The sequence below is a fragment of the Sapajus apella genome, unplaced genomic scaffold (genome assembly GCF_009761245.1).
Source record: "Sapajus apella isolate SASKATOON/1434 unplaced genomic scaffold, GSC_monkey_1.0 scaffold119, whole genome shotgun sequence".
Taxonomy (NCBI): Eukaryota; Metazoa; Chordata; class Mammalia; order Primates; family Cebidae; genus Sapajus; species Sapajus apella.
In genome coordinates this window covers 4,593,932-4,609,970 of record NW_022437059.1, presented here as the reverse complement: position 1 = coordinate 4,609,970, position 16,039 = coordinate 4,593,932, and the positions used below count along the sequence as shown (strand labels likewise).

Genomic DNA, 16,039 nt, shown 5'->3' with positions numbered 1-16,039 from the left:
GACCATAGGTCCCACTCTAGTGAAGGTCAATGTCTCAGAATAAAGGCTGTATTTTTACAAATAGTGTGGGGTCTCATCATTCTTATTAAAGTCTTTGATGATAGGTATTATATTTTCTTTTTTTTTTGGTATTATATTTTCATATATTTCGCAAAACATTCTTTTTCTTCTTGCTGTTTGGGTGCTCCTCAGTTGTCATGGAGACTAGTGGTTAGAAACTAGAACTAGGTTCATGGTGGTCAGGAAATGGGGAAGAGAAACTTATATTTACATAATGCTCATTATATGCCAGGAACTGGCCTAAGTATTCTGTGCTCATAGAATCTATGTCCTTGATTTTATTTAATCCACATCATTCTGGAAGGTTGGTGCTGGTATTTCCAGTTTACACATGAGGAAACTAAGGCTTTACTAAGTCAAAATGTTTGTCAAAGATCTCAGAGGTAAGAAGCAGCAGAGATCGGTTTGAAAGCTGGATTTGCCTGGCCCCCAAGTTTGAATTCTTCCTATTTTACCACACTACTCCAAATCCATTCAGGGTAAAGATCTTGATTGAGAAGAATGGGAATCAAGATTCCTGTTACATAAAGTGAGCCTTTAGAAAGCTAGAAGCCTTGGGGTCTTTGGGTGAGTAATCGCTGACGCGAATTAACAAGGAACATACCCAGATCTATGCGTACCCCGACAGGTCGTAATCTCTAGCAGGTAACCCTTCAAAAAGACGCCCTGAGCCAAGATGGCCTCCCAAATAGCCCTTGTTAAAGATGGCGCCTCCGTCGGACGTCCCTCCCTTGATCTCAGCGGGACTCTCATCTTTTTTTCCTGGAATGAAAAAATGCCCTGCCCAGCACTAAGATGTTAGTACAAGTTAGTAGTCTCTTTCTCGCTCTTGTCAAAAGTGGCCAGGACTTCAGCTACATTCTCCAGGACACGGCTTCTTTTCGACTTCAGAAAAAAACCCACAAACATCGACAACCTTTAGCTCTCACCAAGATGGAGCGAGCGGAAGTGCGGCGGCTCAGAGTTTGAGTTTATGGGCGGGCCGAGGGCGACACTTCCGCCCCTCACCAACATGGCCGCGGGCTGGAAGTGCGCATGAGCAGCTGTCTATGGCGATACCCAGATCGGGACAGGGAGAACACAGTTGGAGAAAATCGGCGGCTGAGACGGCCTTGACCGGTGAGTGTAGGACCAGGCAGAAGTCCGGAGACTGGGTGGACTGGCAAGGCAGGGCAGCTTTGACTTTGTTTCTGTTTTTCAGGTTAGAGAACGCTGCCAGGGAGGAAGCCTTTGTTTTGGGGGAGGGGACCGTGCTGGTTCTTTATCTCCTACCCGGCTTTGTGGGCCGAACGAACTCTCTTCCTGCCCCGAGAGCTCATGTCCCAGCCCTCCTGCGCTATCCAGCTGCGAGTCGCAGCCGTCGGCACCCGGCCCCTGAGCTTCCCAGTCCCCGACGCCCTTTCCTGCCTCCTCCGCGGAGCAGCTGGGGCGCTGGGCTAGCGCTGCGGGGCTGCAGGGTCACGGCGCAGGCTCCCGGGCTCGCGCCTGGCGGGCGCTCAGCTCCGTAAGCGCCTCCTGGTTGGTGAGCCTGCAGGGAGACGCCTCATTCTCAGGCAAGGTCTAGGCGCCTGACTTCTTTCGGGAGTTGATTTTTTTTCCCTTTGTGTCCAGACTTCGCAAGGGCTTTTACTGGGCCCTTCTGGCCTGAGCGTGCACGCTACAATGTCCCATCCCGGTTTCCTTGTCACAGATCCCTAATGCTTAGGAAATGCTTCTGGATGTCCAACTAAGATTTGAATAAGTAGCCTGACCCGGTTGCTGGGTGTCCTCGGAGACTGCCCCAGCTGACAGCTGTGGCCAATAGAGATGCCTCCTGTGCCGGGCCCTTTCATTGCCTTCTCCTGCAGTCAGCGCGGCAAGCTTCGTAGGGCATTTCCTCTTCTGGTTTGAAGATGGAAATGTAGGTGGTCCCAAAACACTAGTGCTACTTCCCCTTACCGACTGGGATCTCCTTGCAGCGTTACTTCCTTTGGACGGTTTCACTTTCAGTTCCTTTTTTAACATTTTCCTCGGACGCAGTCTTGCCAAGGCTTATCCACTGAAAATTTTCCTTGGATAGGAAAGGTTTGGAGAACCTCGTGGGTAGATAATTTCTAAAAATCTTTCCCTTTTGTGTTGGGATTATCTTACTGCTTTGTACTGTGTAGCTGTTTCTTTCTGGTGGCATGTCTGCCCAGCCCTTTGTTTTTCCTGCCCTCTGGCTTGGTCTCAGGGTCCTAAGGCAGACCTTGTAGGTGGATTCCTCCCTCTTTGTCTCTTCTTCAGAACTCTGGGTTTTTTCCCTTCTTGCTGAGGCTCAGTTGATTTGGAGTTGTCATGGCAACATTTTAGCAACTGTGTTGTTCTACTGGAAGGCTTGATGAATAAAATAGAGGGCGCTTGAAAATGATCCACTTGGGCTTTAGGGTTTCTAACACATTATATAAATCTGGATGCCCCAAAACAAGAGCCCTGTCAGTAGAATGGGGCCCAAAGGCCAAGTGTGGTCTTTGTGGTTAGGGACATTCTTCCAGTGGTAATGGGCTTCAGATTTCCTCTTCCTGGATTTGAGAACAGAAATGTCTCAGTGGACAATATGCGGCTGAGAAACTGGAAGAAGTGTCAGTGTCCATGACACGGTATTTTTTGATGGTGTGCCAATACATAGCCCTTCCTGATTCCCATGAAGCTGCCATCATGGCAGGTCATAATAGCTTTAATAATGATCCATTTAAGAAATGTGTTGTTGGCCAGGCGAGGTGGCTCAGGCCTGTAATCCCCGCACTTTGGGAGGCCGAGGTGGGCGCATCACCTGATGTCAGAAGTTCAAGACCATCCTGGCCAACATAGTGAAACCCCGTCTCTAAAAAAACTAATAAAAAAATAAAAAAGAAATGTGTTGTTTCGGCCAGGTGTGGTGGCACACATCTGTAATCCCAGCACTTTGGGAGGGGCAGGTGGATCACGAAGTCAGGAGTTTGAGACCAGCCCGGCCAACATGATGAAACCCTGTCCCTACTGAAAATACAAAAATTAGCTGGGTCTCATGGCACATACCTGTAGTCCCAGCTACTTGGGAGGCTGAGGCAGGAGAGTCACTTGAACCTGGGAGGCACAGGTTGCAGTGGTGAGCTGAGATTGTGCCAGTAGACTCCAGCCTGGGTGACAGAGCAAGACTGTCTCAAAAAAAATTTTTAAAAATGTGTTGCTTCTGTCTTCAAGTATAATTATTCCTCTCCACCAGGAGTTGGAGTGATAATGGAGGGATGAGGAATACTATTTGTAGAGTTGCTTTTTCAGTCACTGTAGGCCAGTCCTCAGCATCAGTATGGTGGAGGCTGATTGTACCCTGCAGATGACTGGGTTATTTTCCTGGCTGTGTGTTCATGGAACCTAAGTTCTAGAACCAGAGATACTGTTCCGTGTCCTAGACTCACTGCAAACTCCGTGATTTCTACCAGGACTTAGCACTGAGGCCTGTGAATCAGGAGATACCAACAGCCCCAAAAAAGGATCAGTTCCTCGGATGTGCCCCCTCACAGAGAGATGAAGGGGTGAGTGAAGAAGAGGTAGGATCTGGGATGAAAGATGGGTGGCCTGGGAGAATGCAGAACGGCCAAGAGCACTGCCTTAGGAGTCAGGTAGACCTGGATTCAGGTTCTACTGTATCACTTACTGTATGATTTGGTTTCTCCATCTATAAAATGGAAGTAGTGCTATCTATCTCGTGGTGCTATTTTTAGTATTAAATAAGAATACATGTTATGTACTTAGCTTAGTGCCTATGTTCATAGTAAACAGTAAACACTAGTTGTTATTCTAACCTACCCCAGCATCTGTTGGGAATGCCAGTGAGTTTGCAGCCCTATACTACTGGGCTAGTGAGTTTCTCATTCACTTCTTCCCATATTCTTCCTTTTGTCCTTTCACCATAAATAGGCAGCAGAAAACAGCTGAAACGGAAGAGGGGACAGTGCAGATTCAGGAAGGTGAGTACTAGAAACAGAACCAAGGCTAAGAACCCACCATGGACTCCCTTCCTCCCTGACCAGACCATCTCCTGTGCGTCCTCCTTCAGTGACATGAAAGTGGAATGGGGATGGTGGGGGGGGTGTGTGGAGAGAAAGGCAGACTTTTCCTTTGTTCTTTTAATTCAGGTGCAGTGGCTACTGGGGAGGACCCAACTAGTGTGGCTATTGCCAGCATCCAGTCAGCTGCCACCTTCCCTGACCCCAACGTCAAGTACGTCTTCCGAACTGAGAATGGGGGCCAGGTAAGGGAGGGGGCCAGGTGGCTGCAGGTGTTATTTGGGGTTGGGATTGAGGGAGGTAATTGAACATGTCTTGGGGTGACCTGGCTTGGAGGATGAGCTGAAAGCGTAGACTGTTGCAGGGGAGGGAGGTGCGAATACTGGAGTAGAGACTGGTGTGAGGTTAGATGTATGCTAAAACCTGTGTGTGGAGAACGAAGGAAGAATGGCTGAATCTGTGTCTCTGAAAGTTTCTTGTTTCGGGGTCCTATCCAAGGGAAGCTTTATGAGGGGTCGTAGGATTCCCAGCACTTAATCTGTTCTTCTCTCTTCCCCTCCCTCTGCCTTCCTCTACACTTCTAGGTGATGTACAGGGTGATCCAGGTGTCTGAAGGGCAGCTGGATGGCCAGACTGAGGGCACTGGTGCCATCAGTGGCTACCCTGCCACTCAATCCATGACCCAGGTACAGGGTATGGGCTGGGGAGGTAACTAGAGTTCTGAGAAGAAAGATGAAGAAGGGAAGCAATAGGATGGGGGTGAAGCTAGGGACAGTGAGGCATCTAGGGCTACCTTGTCCCAAAACACTAGGCTCTCCCTTTCTGGATGTTTCTCTCTCTCTCTCTGTCTCTCCACCCTACCCCCTACCCCAAGGGATAGAAGCTGCAGAGTGGTATAGTGGAAAGAAGTTTTTGACTCTTACCAGAATCTGTTCTCTTGCTCCGTTCGCAGGCGGTGATCCAGGGTGCCTTCACCAGTGATGATGCAGTTGACACAGAGGGGACAGCTGCAGAGACACACTATACTTACTTCCCCAGCACGGCAGTGGGAGATGGGGCAGGGGGTACCACATCGGGAAGTACAGCTGCTGTTGTTACTACCCAGGGCTCAGAGGCACTGCTGGGACAGGCGACCCCTCCTGGCACTGGTGAGATATTTTGGGAGGATGCTGGCTGGAAGGGGTAGGATAGGCTGTGGGACTTGACTGGTAGGCAGTGAGCCTTCACTCATGACTCTTAGTGATCATTAAGACCTGGGCAGGCAGTGAGTCTGGGAATGCTCTTCTTTTAGCATGTTAATTTTAGAGGAGGGCCCAGGGTCTTCACCTCAGGGCTTGGTGAGTTTCCTACTCGTGTCCTGACAGAACCATCCTGCGTCTTCACAGGTCAGTTCTTTGTAATGATGTCACCACAAGAAGTACTGCAGGGAGGAAGCCAGCGCTCAATTGCCCCTAGGACTCACCCTTATTCCCCGTGAGTGACGCTTGTTTCTTCTCAGATTCCATAAGTGGTTTTGTTGGTTTGTTTTTGAGACAGAGTCTTGCTCTGTTACCCAGGCTAGAATGCGGTGTCGTAATCTCAGCTCACTGTAACCTCTGCCTCCAGGGTTCAAGCAATTCTCATGCCTCAATCCCCCGAGTCACTGGAACTACAGATGTATACCACCATGCCTGGCTAATTTTTGTATTTTTAGTAGAGACAGGGTTTCACCATGTTGGCAAGGCTGGTCTCGAACTTCTAACCTCAATTGATCCACCTGCCTCAGCCTCCCAAAGTGCTGGGATTACAGGTGTGAGACATCTTACCCAGCTAGCCATAAGTGGCCTTAATACCTGCAAAATCTTGTATAATTCTTAAACACTAAACTGCAATCACATATTTTATCCTTCTCTGACCCTGGTCACCCTGGGCTCTATTGTCAGGAAGTCAGAAGCTCCTCGGACAACTCGTGATGAGAAACGCAGAGCTCAGCACAATGAAGGTAGGTAAGATCTGTGTGGAGCTAGGAGTGTCTGGTGGGCCTAGGACAGCAGTGATGTCTGCGGGGAGGAGGGGTTAGGTAATTTTACCCCGGGACTTGTGGTGAGTTTTCACTGAGCCACCTTGTCCTCCACTTTGCCCCACAGTGGAGCGCCGCCGCCGAGACAAGATCAACAACTGGATCGTGCAGCTCTCCAAGATCATCCCAGACTGCTCTATGGAGAGCACCAAGTCTGGCCAGGTCATGGAAAGACCCTGGTAGTGGGCAGGATGCCTGAATTCTGTCTCCTGGTATTGTTTCCAGAAATGGTAGAGAGTGGGGCACACATGACAGTAGTCTTACCTCTCCCTGAAGTTCCCGTATCCCTGGGAGATACTATAACACCTTTCTTAGGGGAAAATGAGGTCCAAAGTTTGAACCTGCTTTTGCAAAGCAAGCTGGATATCTGAAATCCTAGTCCTCATTTTGTCGGCCTTATCTTGCAGAGTAAAGGTGGGATTCTATCCAAAGCTTGTGATTATATCCAGGAGCTTCGGCAGAGTAACCACCGCTTGTCTGAAGAACTGCAAGGGCTTGACCAACTGCAGCTGGACAATGACGTGCTTCGACAGCAGGTCAGAAGCCTACCCCCAGTGCAGCCCTTCTCAGCTCCACTAGCCACTGACCCAGTTTGACACCCTCTACTTTGTTCTCCATGGAGAGGGCTTCATCTCTCACCAGTTGATGTCTGAATACATTCAGGGGCTTGGTAGTGCCAGCTTTACTACCCATTCCATTTACTGTCTTCTTCCCATGTCAGGTGGAAGATCTTAAAAACAAGAATCTGCTTTTGCGAGCTCAGTTGCGGCACCACGGATTAGAGGTCGTCATCAAGAATGACAGCAACTAACTACGGGGATCCCGGGGCTTTGGGCCCAAAAACTGCAGATAGCCCAGGAGCAACAGCCTAATCCCGTGTCCTTTCCTTCACTGCCCACTTCTGGCAGGGGACGGGGCGGGGGGGGGGGTTCAAAAGGTGTGTCTTTGAACTGAGGACCTGTGATATGGCAGCCTGCAGTGGTGTGAAACACACAATGTGAACGTGCACTGACAGCCTTGCCCACCCCCACCACGCAGCCCCTGGGCCCTTGTGCTCCTCTCGCACAATGCATGTGCTGTCTCCATGCTGGATACTGGACACACTAAACTGGGGGGCTTGTCCTGTGCTTGCTTAGAGTGCCCAGCAGAGTCCTGCTGACGGGTGATGCTCTGGCTTGCCCCAGGACTCTGGCACTTCCATTGGTTCTTCCTTTCCCTGGAGCTGAGGTTTAGATGTGCACCCTGCTGCTCAGGGGAGCAAGCTTACACAAGAAGTGGGGAAAGGATGTTTAGCAGTGGCTGGTGCCCATGAAGAGGAGACTGGCCAGCCAGAAGCTGAGGCTTGTGCAGACGTCTCTGGAGCCAGGGAGAACTACAGGCAGGGGCCCATTTGGGGCCTTCCCCTTTGTGGGGGTGTTTTTTTTTTTTCTTCCTTTTTTTTTTTTTTTTTTTTTTTTTTAAGATAAAACTGTTCAAAGCCACAGTGTCTGTTTTTCTTCCTTTTGTGGGCCACAGGCTGAAAGGGAGAGGCACATTGCTCTTTGACCAGTAAGGGCTGGGGCAAGTTCAGGGTGGGGTGCTGTTCCTGTACTCATTACCCTGCGTCCTGGTTCCTAGCCCAGACCGGTGTGTCGTTTATGGCTTACACTGGAGAATACTGACTTGGCGGTGGGACGGTGCTAGAGGCGCAGCGAACAGGTGCTGCGGGGGCGGTGCGGGAGGCGGTGCCCTTGTTTCCGGATCCGGTCTCAGTGACTGGGAGATGCTGCGGGTGCTGAGAGGGCGGGCCGGGCCCGCGCTCGGGAGACGAGCGGTCGCTGCGCGCACCATGGCTGGAGGTACCTGCGGGGGATGCCTGCGGCCGAGCGCGGTCCTCGCGGCCCCCTGAATTGAGGCGTGGCGGCAAGGCGGGGTGGGGAGCGAAGGGGCGTAGCCAAGGGGTCCTCGTGCACACCCTACTGCGGAGGGGCGCTGCCAGGTGAGGGGGCGCCGTGGCGGCCGTGATTCCTAGGCCCCCTCTCCTGAAGTCTGTCATGCCCCTTCCTCAGCGCCCACGGTCTCGCTCCCTGAACTCCGTTCACTCCTAGCCTCGGGCCGGGCCCGGCTCTTCGACGTGCGCTCTCGGGAGGAGGCGGCAGCTGGGACCATTCCTGGGGCGCTCAACATCCCTGGTATGGGGTGGAGAGGGGACCGTCCAGGGGAGTCTTTGCCAATGGGACCTCACTTAGGATGGAATGGGGAAGACACTGGTTATGGGGGTCCTGCATTCTCGGTAGCCAGCCCTCAGCTTCCGCAGGAAGGACTGATGGCAGATCCTGGCAGTGGAACTGGCCCATCCAGTTTGAGGGTACAGCAGGTGGAGAGGAGAGGGGCAGACCAGCCTCTGTTGACCTCCCAGAGATAGGAAAGATAGCTTCCGGATCCGGGACGCCTGAGGGAGCATCCCGCCCCGCTAGGCTAGGGGAGTGGCTCGCATTCAAAAGTTGTTGGTTTCTGGTCCTTGAAATTAGGGTAGGGGTAGGGATGGCTATCATATGCTGTTTAGGGGCCCCCAGTACCCAGCCTTTCCAGGCCCAGCTTCCGAACCTGAGTGCCAAACTGCAGGCTTTCCCTTCTTACCCTCTCCACTCCTGCAGTGTCCGAGTTGGAGAGTGCTCTGCAGATGGAGCCAGCGGCCTTCCAGGCTTTGTACTCTGCAGAGAAGCCAAAGCTGGAAGATGAGCATCTCATTTTCTTCTGTCAGATGGGCAAGCGGGGCCTCCAGGCTACACAGCTGGCCCGCGACCTTGGATACACTGGGTACAGTAGGTGTGGCTGCTAGCTGGGAAGTGATGGGGACGGCCTGTCGGGTCTGTCCGTCTCTCACCCTTCTTTCTCTCCACAGGGCCTGCCACTACGCTGGGGCCTATAGAGAATGGTTGGAGAAAGATGCTTAGGCAGGAGGCAGCTTACTGATTGCCACCTCCTGGGCCCTTAATGGCCATCTTTGGCATTAATGGCAACTTCTTATAGTGTTGTGCACACACAAGTATCAAATAAAGAGCATTTAATCAAAGTATTGGAAGCAATTAATTTGTCCAGGGGGACTGAAAACAGTTCTAATTTTTATCTAGACCTCAGCTGAGCCCTGGACCATCATTTCTTCTAGCATTCATCCTCCCCCTACCACTTCCCACATGCAAAATTGTAGCAGTTTCCTGAGAGGCTACAATGTACACTTCTCCTTCTAGAACAGCTGCTTTCAGCCCACAATGCACATCAAAATCACACAGTAGGTTTTCTTTTTGTTTTGTTTTATTTTTAATTCAGAATATGGGGGTGGAGCCTGAGCATTAGTGGCTTCATGGGCCTCTGGAGTGATTCTCATATGCAGCCAGAAGCAGGCACCACTGCTGTAGACCAGAGATCAGCAAACTCTGTTCCCAAATGGCTGTGCTGCTGTGACTTCTGCTTATGTCTATGGATTGAGGAGGTGAAAGGGCAATCCCAGCCTTTGGGTGAGGGAATGGATGGCACCCTTCATCCCTACTGATGCATCATGCACAGATTACAGGTGTGAGGAGCTCTTCCTGTGCCACCAAAACCAGGTTTTTGTTTTTAGCAACATTAATATCTCCCTCTCTCCCTCTCTCTTTTTTTTTTTTTTTTTTTTTTGTTGAGACACAGTCTTGCTCTGTTACCCTGGCTGGAGTGCAGTGGCTAGATCTCAGCTCACTGCAACCTCCATCTCCAGGGTTCAAGCAATTTTCCTGCCTCAACCTCCTGAGTAGCTGGGATTACAGGAGTGTGCCACCACACCTGGCAGATTTTTGTATTTTTAGTAGAGACAGGGTTTCACCATGCTGGCCAGGCTGCTCTAGAACTCCTGACTTCTGGTGATCTGCCCGCCTCCACCTCCCAAAGTGCTGGGATTACAGGCATGAGCCACCACCATGTCTGGCCACCACTAATCTCTTATACTAGATTTAACAAATTAAGCCTGGGCATGGTGGCTCACACCTGTAATTCCAGCACTTTGGGAGGCCAAGGCAGGTGGATCACCTGAGATCAGGAGTTCCAGACCAGCCTGGCCAAGATGGCAAAACCCCATCTCTACTAAAAATACAAAAATCTGGATGGCTGCGGTGGTTCACACCTGTAATCCCAGCACTTTGGCGGGGGGCTGATCACAAGGTCAGGAGTTCGAGACCAGCCTGGCCAATATGGTGAAACCCCATCTCTACTAAAATACAAAATTAGCTGGGCGTTACAGTGTGCGCTTGTAGTCCCAGCTATTCAGGAGGCTGAGGCAGGTGAATTGCTTGAGCCCAGGAGGCAGAGGTTGCAGTCAGCTGAGATTGCACCACTGCACTCCAGCCTGGGGCAACAGAGCAAAATTCAGTCTCAAAAAAAAAAAAAAAAAAAACCTGCCGGATGTGGTGGCACACTCCTGTAATCCCAGATACTTGGGAGGCTGAGGCAGGAAAATCGCTTGAACCCTGGAGGCAGAGGTTGCAGTGAGCCAAGATTGCGCCATTGCACTCTAGCCTAGGCAACAATAGTGAAACTGTCTCAAAACAAAACAAATTTAATTGATTGGCCAGGCACAGTGGCTCATGCCTATAATCCAAGCACTTTGGGAGGCTGAGGTGGCAGATCACCTGAAGTCAGGAGTTCGAGACCAGCCTGGCCAACATGGTGAAACCCCCATCTCTACCAAAAATAAAAAAAAATTAGCTGGGAATGGTTGTGTGCACCTGTAGTCCCAGCTACTTGGGAGGCTGAGGCAGGAGAATTACCTGAACCCAAAAGGCGGAGTTTGCAGTGAGCCGAGATGGTGCCCCTGGACTTCAGCCTGGGTGACAGAGAGAGACTCAGTCTCAAAAAAACAAAATTTAGGCTCGGTGCGGTGGCTCACACCTGTAATCCCAGTACTTTGGAAGGCTAGGTGGGTGAATCACCTAAGGTTGGGAGTTTGAGACCAGCCTGACCAACATGGAGAAACCCCATCTCTATTAAAAATACAAAATTAGCCGGGTGTGGTGGCGCATGCCTGTAATCCCAGCTACTCAGAAGGCTGAGGAAGAAGAATCGCTTGAACCCGGGAGGCGGAGGTTACGGTGAGCTAAGATTGTGCCACTGCACTCCAGCCTGGGCAATGAGAGTGAAACTCTGTCTCAAAAAATAGTAATAATAATTGGTTAAAAAGATGAAATTACACATCCTTACTGAAACGAAATTCAACATTACATAGTAGGTATATGACCACTCTAGCATGGTGTATAGTTTGATACAGAAGACATTTTAAATATTTTCTTTTTTTTTTAAATTGAGACAGAGTTTCGTTCTTATTACCCAGGCTGGAGTGCAATGGCGCGATCTCGGCTCACCGCAACCTCTGCCTCCTGGGTTCAGGCAATTCTCCTGCCTCAGCCTCCTTAGTAGCTGGGATTACAGGCACGTGCCACCATGCCCAGCTAATTTTTTGTGTTTATTTAGTAGAGATGGGGTTTCACCATGTTGACCAGGATGGTCTCGATCTCTTGACCTCGTGATCCACGCGCCTCGGCCTCCCAAAGTGCTGGGATTACAGGCTTGAGCCACCGCGCCTGGCCATTTTAAATATTTTCATGGCAGAATTTTTACTTCTTAAGTTTGATTTTTGGAAAATTTATTCATTTATCTGTGGAAGAGAAGATTGAGTCAGGAATTAATCCAGTGTTTTGAGTTTTCATGCCTCTGAAGAACTTCTTTCAGGCTTTTCCTGCATTGCTTGGTTTTCTCTCACCTCCTTTTCTTCGCTTCTGCCTTCTCCACTGTACCCAGCCCTACTACATCTTTTATCTCACAGTACACACTCCACACGCAATGAAATCTGCTATTGATCTTGGCTCTCCAGCTTCTCTGTCACAGAGCTATCCCACTTTCTCCCTGGGCTTATCTTACCACATTATTGTCTGAGATTAGCCAGACATTGTCGAGTTTGGAGATAAAGTTGAAATATATGAAAGAATCTAACCAAGGGTCTGGCAAATAGTGTCAGTTACCTTTCCCCAAATACCCAAATCATTTTGTTTTTCATACAGATTGGGAAGCTTCTTCTGGGGCTTTATTTCCTTCTTTGTTTTGTCTTAACTGTTCTAGTCTTCTTTTTTCCCCCTCCCCAAATCTTTATTATAATTTGGTTACAGCATTTTATTATTGAGGCATAATTTACTTACAATATAATGCACAATTCTTGGCCCAGCATGGTGGTTCACGCCTGTAATCCCAGCACTTTGGGAAGCTGAGGTGGGCGGATCTCTTGAGACCAGGAGTTTGAGACCAGCTGGCCAACATTGTGAAACCCTGTCTCTACTAAAAATAGAAAAATTAGCTGGACATGGTGGTACTCGTCCGTAGTCCCAGCTATTCTGGTGGCTGAGGCATGAGAATTGCTTGAGCCTGGGAGGCAGAGTTTGCAGTGAGCTGAGATCATGCCACTGCACTCCAGCCTGGATGAATGAGACTTTATCTCAAAAAAATAAAATAAAATGCAAAATCCTTTTTTTTTCCTGTGTTGGCAGTTTATTTTAAAAACAATACCCCACAGCCAGGCTCGGTGGCTCATACTGTTATATCCCAGTACTTTGGGAGGCCTAGATGGAAGGATCATTTGAGGTCAGGCGTTCGAGATCAACCTGACCAACATGGTGAAACTTTGTCTCTACTAAAAATACAAAAATTAGCTGGGTGTGGTGGCACATGCCTGTAATCTCAGCTAGTTGGGAGGCTGAGGCAGGAGATCACTTGAATCCGGGAGATGTAGGTTGCAGTGAGCTGAGATCACACTATTGCACTCTAGCCTGGGCAACGAGAGCGAGACTCCATCTCACAAACAAAAAAACAAACAAAACGAAATCAACACCCTACTTACCACGGTTTCTTTTTTTTTTTAGAGATGGGGTTTCTCCATGTTGGTCAGGCTGGTCTCGAACTCCCGACCTCAGGTGATCCACCCTCCTTGGCCTCCCAAAGTGCTGGGATTACAGGCCTGAGCCATCACACCTGGCCCAGGTTCTTTTTTATCCATCATTTTCCATAACAAAAGATGCTACACAAAATTTGGGGGGAGATACTGTCTTTGCAGACTGACACATTAGTAGAGAGGTCATGAATAATAATGATTTCAAAACTCCTAGTTTAACTCCTGAATTGGGCAAAGAATAAATGACAATATAAGAATGAATTTTATTTACAGCAATATCATAATACAACATTAATTATTATAGTGCAGTGGTTGTAATTAAGTTCACAATAAAATATTCTTAACCCAAACATCAGACAAGCTAAAATTACCAGACTGCTCATGAATGGAAATGATCAGTGCAAGCAGTTGTTGTCTCAGTGTTGAAAACCAAAATCAGTAAGCTTTTCTGGCAGTGAGTCTCTGACATGAACATCCCTTCTCTGCTCAGTGAGGACCCAGGTGCTCTCACTTAGAGTCTTGGTCTTTCTTTTCATCGAAAAGGGTGGATCAAATCCCCAGCTTTTTCCATTTTTCCACCAGGTCCTCATTCTGGTGCATCTGCAGAAGAATGTCACAGCCCCCCCCACAAACTCGCTGTTGGTGTACACTTGCGGGATAGTGGGCCAGTTAGAATAGTTTTTATTTAATTTATTTATTTGGAGACAGAGTTTCACTCTTGACGCCCAGCCTGAAGTGCAATGGTGACATCTCCACTCACCGCAATCTTCGCCTCCCTGATTGAAGCGATTCTCTTGCTACAGCCTCCCAAGTAGGTGGGATTACAGGTGTGTGTTACTGTGCCCTGCTAAGTTTTGTATTTTTGGTAGAGACAGGATTTCACTATTTTGGCCAGGCTGATCTCGAACTCCTGACCTCAGGTGATCCACCCGCCTCCGCCTCCCAAAGTGCTGGGATTACAGGCAGGCCACCATGCCCGGCTAATTTTGTATTTTTAGTAGAGACGAGGTTTTTCCATGTTGGTCAGGCTGGTCTCAAACTCTCGACCTTAGGTGGTCCTCGGTGCTCTTGGCCTCCCAGATTGCTGGGATACAGGCGTGAGCCACTGTGCCCAGCCAGAATAGCCTTTAATGGCTTGTGGAAGCTAGGGGTCGCCCAGCACTTTGTAGGCCGCGTAGTGGTGGATGCAGTGTAACTGCAGGATCTGCACCATGGCATTGCTGAAGCCACACTGGAACTGCTCCAGCGTCCCTTGAGGAAGACTACCATCTTGTCCTTTGCCAGCGCATCCAGCTGTTCTGCCCAGCCACCTCCGCCTCCATCTGAGCGCCAGCACCACTTCTGGGCCCCAAAGGCCACCGCTGCCCCTGCCGCGCCCCTAGCGGAGCAGAGCCGCTGCCAGTGGGCGGAGAGACGAGCTCAACCCCGCACTCTCGCTGGAGCCCACGAGCCCAGGACGGCCTGGGCCCTCGGCTGGCCTCCCGGGCCCTCCCCAAAAATGTGCAATTCTTAAGCATTCAGTTAATTGAATTTTGAGTATACTCAGTTGTAAGCACCACCCTAGAAAAGATCTCCGAACAACGAAACCCCCAGAACATCTCTAGGTAGCCTTTTCCAGTCAATTACACCCCACCTCTTTTCTAGGTAACCACGTTATCTTTTATCACTATAAAGTAGTTTTTAGCCAGGTGTGCTGGCTCATGCCTATAATACCAGCACTTTGGGAGGCTGATGCAGGAGGATCGCTGGAAGCAAATAGTTCAAGACCAGCCTGGGCAACATAGTGAGACCTTGCCTCTACAAAAAATACAAAAAAAAAAATTAGCTGGGTGGGCCGGGCGCGGTGGCTCAAGCCTGTAATCCCAGCACTTTGGGAGGCCGAGGCGGGTGGATCACGAGGTCAAGAGATCGAGACCATCCTGGTCAACATGGTGAAACTCTGTCTCTACTAAAAGTACAAAAAATTAGCTGGGCATGGTAGCGCGTACCTGTAATCCCAGCGACTCAGGAGGCTGAGGCAGGAGAATTGCCTGAACCCAGGAGGCGGAGGTTGCGGTGAGCCGAGATCGCGCCATTGCACTCCAGCCTGGGTAACAAGAGCGAAACTCCGTCTCAAAAAAAAAAAAAAAAAAAAAAAAATTAGCTGGGTGTGGTGGTGCACGTCTTTAGTCCCAGCTACTTAGGAGGCAGAGGCAGGAGGATTGCTTGAGACTGCAGTGAGCCATGATCATGCACTGCACTCTGGCTCACATGACAGAGTGAGACCATGTCTCAAATTAAAAAAAAAAAAAAAAAATGTAGTTCTCAAGCCCCCTTCTTGGCCTGCCAACTCAGACCATTGCTTTCTTCAGTTTTATAACTGATGAAGTTCAGAGAGAATCCTGGAAGTAAACCGACCTGGCTCATTACATAACCATGCCCTCTGGCCTGATCAACCTTAAGAGAACATTCCTCTTTTCTCCTTCATTAGCTGCTTGGTTCATAGCCCCAGTAAGCTGTTCCAAGCCCTCACCTTGCCGTTTAAAGTTCTCTTTCACTTTCCTCACAACTGTTTCAGCAGGTGAGGTTGAAGTCCTGGAGTTTACCAGCGATACGCCCTTCCTTGCCTCATGCCTTCCTTTTCATACTAAATTAAACTACTCCTTTCATCCTATGTCGTCTCTCCCAGGCTTACATTTACCACAAATCTGTGTCATCATATCTGTTACACCACATTTTTGTTATTCATTTGTTTGTCTCTCCTAATTGATTGTGAGCTTCTCAAAGGCAGGAACTGGCTTTCATTTGCTTACCTCCAGTGCCTCAAATGTGACTTCTCAGTAGGTGTCTGCTGAACCTCCCTAGCCTTCTGACCTTCAGAATTTCCTAATTTCAGCCTTTCTGAAGCATCACTGCCTGCCTGATCTTCAAATAACATTTTTTTTTTTTTTTTGAGACGGAGTTTCGCTCTTGTTACCCAGACTGGAG

At 49.4% G+C, this 16,039-nt stretch overlaps 2 protein-coding genes across 6 annotated transcripts; both read left to right on the top strand.

Moving 5' to 3' along the window:
• Positions 1–306: 306 nt before the first annotated feature.
• Positions 307–7,607, top strand: USF1 (upstream transcription factor 1). Of its 4 annotated transcripts, none has more exons than XM_032260927.1 (11): positions 307–1,179; positions 3,501–3,593; positions 3,979–4,028; positions 4,197–4,312; positions 4,652–4,753; positions 5,020–5,215; positions 5,453–5,540; positions 5,990–6,048; positions 6,194–6,288; positions 6,534–6,662; positions 6,848–7,607. In XM_032260927.1, exons 2-11 carry the CDS (start codon positions 3,586–3,588, stop codon positions 6,935–6,937), a joined length of 933 nt encoding a protein of 310 aa, XP_032116818.1. In that variant the 5' UTR covers positions 307–1,179; positions 3,501–3,585; the 3' UTR covers positions 6,938–7,607. The 4 variants fall into 4 exon arrangements, with proteins under 4 accessions (XP_032116818.1, XP_032116822.1, XP_032116820.1 ...); XM_032260931.1 differs by having other exon boundaries at positions 4,197–4,281; positions 6,848–7,578; XM_032260929.1 differs by having other exon boundaries at positions 3,471–3,593; positions 6,848–7,578.
• A 239-nt stretch (positions 7,608–7,846) lies between these two features.
• TSTD1 (thiosulfate sulfurtransferase like domain containing 1) lies at positions 7,847–9,181 on the top strand. 2 transcript variants are annotated; one of them, XM_032260948.1, is made up of 4 exons: positions 7,847–7,964; positions 8,175–8,297; positions 8,763–8,925; positions 9,011–9,181. In XM_032260948.1, the coding sequence occupies exons 1-4, from the start codon at positions 7,889–7,891 to the stop codon at positions 9,060–9,062; spliced, it is 414 nt and encodes a 137-aa protein (XP_032116839.1). In that variant the 5' UTR covers positions 7,847–7,888; the 3' UTR covers positions 9,063–9,181. The 2 variants fall into 2 exon arrangements, with proteins under 2 accessions (XP_032116839.1, XP_032116840.1); XM_032260949.1 differs by lacking the exon at positions 8,175–8,297 and having other exon boundaries at positions 7,854–7,964; positions 9,011–9,178.
• Positions 9,182–16,039: the final 6,858 nt, after the last annotated feature.

Bases quoted from the DNA above. Each gene is read 5' to 3' on its own strand.
- USF1 (XM_032260927.1), top strand. The intron at 4,754-5,019 runs GTACAGGGTATG...CTCCGTTCGCAG, and splicing joins CCACTCAATCCATGACCCAG to GCGGTGATCCAGGGTGCCTT. The intron at 6,049-6,193 runs GTAGGTAAGATC...TTTGCCCCACAG, and splicing joins CAGAGCTCAGCACAATGAAG to TGGAGCGCCGCCGCCGAGAC.
- TSTD1 (XM_032260948.1), top strand. From the start codon at position 7,889: ATGCTGCGGGTGCTGAGAGGGCGGGCCGGGCCCGCGCTCGGGAGACGA. The intron at 7,965-8,174 runs GTACCTGCGGGG...CCCCTTCCTCAG, and splicing joins TGCGCGCACCATGGCTGGAG to CGCCCACGGTCTCGCTCCCT. The intron at 8,298-8,762 runs GTATGGGGTGGA...CCACTCCTGCAG, and splicing joins TGGGGCGCTCAACATCCCTG to TGTCCGAGTTGGAGAGTGCT.